This window comes from Chlorocebus sabaeus, chromosome 9 (genome assembly GCF_047675955.1).
Source record: "Chlorocebus sabaeus isolate Y175 chromosome 9, mChlSab1.0.hap1, whole genome shotgun sequence".
In the NCBI taxonomy this organism is placed as follows: Eukaryota; Metazoa; Chordata; class Mammalia; order Primates; family Cercopithecidae; genus Chlorocebus; species Chlorocebus sabaeus.
The window spans coordinates 68,192,691-68,197,318 of record NC_132912.1 but is presented as its reverse complement, the minus strand read 5'-3'; the positions used below and the strand labels follow the sequence as shown (position 1 = coordinate 68,197,318).

Genomic DNA, 4,628 nt, shown 5'->3' with positions numbered 1-4,628 from the left:
TCCTCGGTCCTGATGCAACCGTCTGGGTCTTTTACACAAAGCGCTATGCGAGGGCTGAGCGCTAGGACCCGGGGGGCGCCCGGGCAGGGAGGCCCGGCCTCGCTGCCTGCAGTCCGCCGGGCGGGAGGATGGGTCTGTGAGTCCAACTGCTGTGGATCCTCGTTTCCATCCCTGCACTGGGCGCTATGAACCCAGGCCCATCCACACTCCTCTAACCACTCTCCTCAAGCCTTCTCCTTGGGAGCAGTTAGAAGGTGGAAGCGGATAGGGTTTGGGAGGCAGGGATCCCCATTAACCCATGTCCTGGGGCTGTAGAGTAACGCTAGGATGGGCAGGTGGGGCCTTAGGGAAGCGGCAGCATGGTGCCCGGAGCTGCCCAGTTTGTGGACCCCACCCCCATATCCCGACCCTTTGCATAGCAGGAATAGAGGGGGTAAGGGCGCGAGGGCAGGCCGGGCTAACGTCTGCTCCCGCGCCGCCGTCCCACGGGCATTCCCCCCGTGTGTTCCCAGTTGTGCCCGAAGCTTCAGGATCCAAGACGCTGGGGGCAACCATTTTCCTTGCCCGCCGCCCCCTCACGCTTCCCTGCCTCTCCTCCTAGCCTGGTCACGGGCTGTCCCCTCCCCCAGCAATGCAACCCTATAATAAACAAGTCTTTCCTTGATCCTCCCATGCCGCGAGCGCCCTCGGGGACCTTGGCAGCTGCAGCCGCCGCGGATCCTTTCCAGAAAGGGGGCGTGGCGGTGGGTCGGGGTTCGGCCGCTAGCGTTCTGGGGCTCAATGGAGGCGGGGCCCGGCCGCTGTCACCGGGCAGGAGAGAACGTTGCTTACGTGCGCCTGGAGTCCATTGGCCAAGGCGGGCCACACTCCCGGGTCTGGATTGGGTCGTGGCGCAGAGAAGGCGTGGCCTTGCCGCGCTAGTCCTTATAGGCTGCTCCGCGCTGGTGCTAGGGAGCAGCAGGCCAAGGGGGAGGTGCGAGTGTGGAGCAGGGACAGGTCTGGGCAGCTCTCGGTGGTTGGCACCGGTTCGCACACCCATTCGAGCGGCAGGACGCACTTGTCTTAGCAGTTCTCGCTGGCCGCGCTAGCTGGTGAGCGTCCCTTCTGTGTGTGGGTCCTAGAGCTCGCGGTCTGGTCTGGTCCCCAGACTGACGCCTGGTCGGTGACCCTCTTGTCTTACAGCGGCTTCTACGCTCCGGCACTCTGTGCTCATCAGCAAACGCCCTGGCGTCTGTCCTCACCATGCCTAGCCTTTGGGACCGCTTCTCGTCGTCGTCGTCCACCTCGTCTTCGCCCTCGTCCTTGTCCGGAACTCCCACCCCAGATCGGCCGCCGCGCTCAGCCTGGGGGTCGGCGGCCCGAGAGGAGGGGTTTGACCGCTCCACGAGCCTGGAGAGCTCGGACTGCGAGTCCCTGGACAGCAGCAACAGTGGCTTCGGGCCGGAGGAAGGTGAGCGGTGGGCGGGTGCCGACGCGACTCGAGGGGCCGGGAAGGTGGGGAAGCCCCGGTGCTGGAAGGGGTCAGAACCACCTTGGCTTCCTATCCCATCGGGACCCAGATTGCTTGGGGGCAGGGGAATTGGAGTATTAGGTGAGTGAGGCGGAAACTGAGGCACGGAGTGGGAAGGAGCATTGGTTTCTTAAGGAAACAGCACCTCCCCCGCCTGTGCGTTTCCTTTTGAAGCCGCTCTAATACCCCTTCCTGTGTGCTCTCCTTTCCAGACTCGGCTTACCTAGATGGAGTGTCGTTGCCCGACTTCGAGCTGCTCAGTGACCCTGAGGATGAACACCTGTGTGCCAACCTGATGCAGCTGCTGCAGGAGAGCCTGGCCCAGGCGCGTCTGGGCTCGCGGCGCCCTGCGCGCCTGCTGATGCCTGGCCAGCTGGTGAGCCAGGTGGGCAAAGAACTACTACGCCTGGCCTACAGCGAGCCGTGCGGCCTGCGGGGGGCGCTGCTGGACGTCTGCGTGGAGCAGGGCAAGAGCTGCCACAGCGTGGGCCAGCTGGCACTCGACCCCAGCCTGGTGCCCACCTTCCAGCTGACCCTCGTGCTGCGCCTGGACTCACGACTCTGGCCCAAGATCCAGGGGCTGTTTAGCTCCGCCAACTCTCCCTTCCTCCCTGGCTTCAGCCAGTCCCTGACTCTGAGCACTGGCTTTCGAGTCATCAAGAAGAAGCTGTACAGCTCGGAACAGCTGCTCATTGAGGAGTGTTGAACTTCAACCTGCGGGGGCTGACAGTGCCCCCCAAGGCAGAGACAGCTGAAATTTTGGGGTGGAGACTAGAGGCAGGAGCTGAGGGACTAATTCCTGTGGTTGGAAAACTGAGGCAGCCACTTAAGGTGGAGGTGGGGGAACAGTGTTTCCCAGGAAGTTCATTGAGTTGTGTGCAGGTGGCTGTGCATTGGGGACACATACCCCTCAGTACTGTAGCATGAAACAAAGGCTTAGGGGCCAACAAGGCTTCCAGCTGGATGTGTGTGTAGCATGTACCTTATTATTTTTGTTACTGACAGTTAACAGTGGTGTGACAGCCAGAGAGCAGCTGGGCTGCTCAGGCCTAAGCCTGGCCCAGGGTGAAAGGGCATGTGCTCCTCAGAGCAGCCAGAGGGAGGGGGGAGGTCGTGGAGGTGGTTTGTGTATCTTACTGGTCTGAAGGGACCAAGTGTGTTGTTTGTTTGTTTTGTATCTTTTGTCTTTCTGATCGGAGCATCACTACTGACCTGTTGTAGGCAGCTATCTTACAGACGCATGAATGTAAGAGTAGGAAGGGGTGGGTGTCAAGGATCACTTGGGATCTTTGACACTTGAAAAAATACACCTGGGAGCTGCGTTCAACCCTTCCCCCACCGTATGCTGTGGAGTTGAGCTGGGAGGGAGGGGCCGAGAGGGTGGGGGCTGGAACCCCTCCCTGGGAGGAGTGCCATCTGGGTCTTCCATCTAGAACTGTTTACATGAAGATAAGATACTCACTGTTCATGAATACACTTGATGTTCAAGTATTAAGACCTATGCAATATTTTTTACTTTTCTAATAAACATGTTTGTTAAAACAGTTGGTTGAGTCTCTCATCAGTGCCATGAAGTGAAAAGGAGGGAGATGGGTGCTAGTGAAAGGCAGGTCTCATCAGGCCCTGGGGTTCACCTGTGTGTTCCTCCGTCCCTTTCTGGGACTGCCTGCCAGCCTGGTGACAGAGGTATGTGTACTGTGTGCCATCTGTGCCAAGAACCCTTGGCTCTGTGCTAGCTGAAGCTACTAGGAGAACACTGGAAACCCCTGAAGGTAGGGGGTGAGTCAGACCTCCCACCATGCCAGAGTCTCCAGAGGGAGAACTCACCCGGCTGCCCAAGTTAGAAGGCCCAGACAGGAGGGTCCACTGAGCCCAAGATCTTTAACAAACAGTGAAAGAACTAGAAAATACCTTTTTTCTTTCTGGGAGAAAAAATCACAGTTGTTCTGCCATCATGAAAATTACAAATCTTATCTCTGGATATGAAAAGGCTAAGAGGGGGAGTTTGAAAAAGGCTACTTAGGTCATGCCTCTCACTGGACAAGGAACCAAGAGGGGCGTGAGCTGCCACTGGAAGGAAGTCTGGACCAGGCGAGTGCAGAACTCCCTGCACACACACAGGTGAGGGAAGGAGTGCTAATGGCTTAGAGAGCAAGGAGATAGCAGGTCTATTTTAACGATGCCTTGGGTCACCCAGATGCCCTCTATGCACCTGTTGTCCCAGTCACTTGGGATGCTGAAGCCAGAGGATTGCTTGAGTCCAGGAGTTCAAGGCTGCAGCCTGGGTGACAGCAAGACCCTGTCTCTAAAAACAAAACAAAAGATTCATTGTGCACTCTGGGTCCTAAGTTCCTTATCAGAGAAATTGGCAAATTGGGGTTGGGCCAGATGAAGTCCAAGGCCTTTCCCCCTTCTTCCCTGGGACTACATCCACCCACACCAACTGGCCTTTGGAGAGTTCTTATCTCCCTTGTTTCTCTTCCTGGTCCCAGACAGGCCTTGTTTGCTCAAGACTGTAAAACAGTGGTTCTTCCACTTGAGTGTGTATAATCAGATCACATGGGCCCTCCTGGAGATTCTCAGTGCATCTGGGCCAGGGCCCCAGAAATCTGCATTTACATCAGGGATTCCAATGGAGGGTCCTAAACTTTACGACGACTTGGAAGACCCACCTCCCTTTGGTAGAACTGAATGACTTGATCCCTGAAATGAATAAACTTGGGTTGGAAGTGCATTTGGAAATGGATGGTGAGAACAGTGAAGATGCCCAGAGCAGTGTTAGGAAAGCCCTCACATCCATTTTCTTAGCACATACTCCTAATAGCCACCCTGTGAGGGGTGGGGTGGGGCGGCAGGGGTTTGTAATGTTTTACAAATTAGTAAATGGAGGCCCAAGCCCTGGAATGGTCATCTTCTTGGATAAGGGCTGACTTTGTCCACTGCCAGCCTCTTGAGATTCAGGGCTGAGAGTGAAGCAAGCTTGACACCTGGGCTGAGTCTGAAGGGCACTTTCTCAGGAACTGAGATATGTGCCAATGCTCATGACCCTGCCTCCGCAGTCTCAAAAGAGAAGCAAGGAAACAATTGTCTGTCTTCAGAGTAGACAGATTCTACTCTG

The 4,628-nt window shown here is 56.7% G+C and overlaps 1 protein-coding gene across 2 annotated transcripts; it reads left to right on the top strand.

The window, feature by feature from the left end:
- The first annotated feature begins 943 nt into the window (after positions 1-943).
- On the top strand, positions 944-3,054 carry DDIT4 (DNA damage inducible transcript 4). 2 transcript variants are annotated; one of them, XM_007963114.3, is made up of 3 exons: positions 954-1,091; positions 1,183-1,450; positions 1,723-3,054. In XM_007963114.3, the coding sequence occupies exons 2-3, from the start codon at positions 1,243-1,245 to the stop codon at positions 2,214-2,216; spliced, it is 702 nt and encodes a 233-aa protein (XP_007961305.1). In that variant the 5' UTR covers positions 954-1,091; positions 1,183-1,242; the 3' UTR covers positions 2,217-3,054. The 2 variants fall into 2 exon arrangements, with proteins under 2 accessions (XP_037865009.1, XP_007961305.1); XM_038009081.1 differs by having other exon boundaries at positions 944-1,450.
- Positions 3,055-4,628: the final 1,574 nt, after the last annotated feature.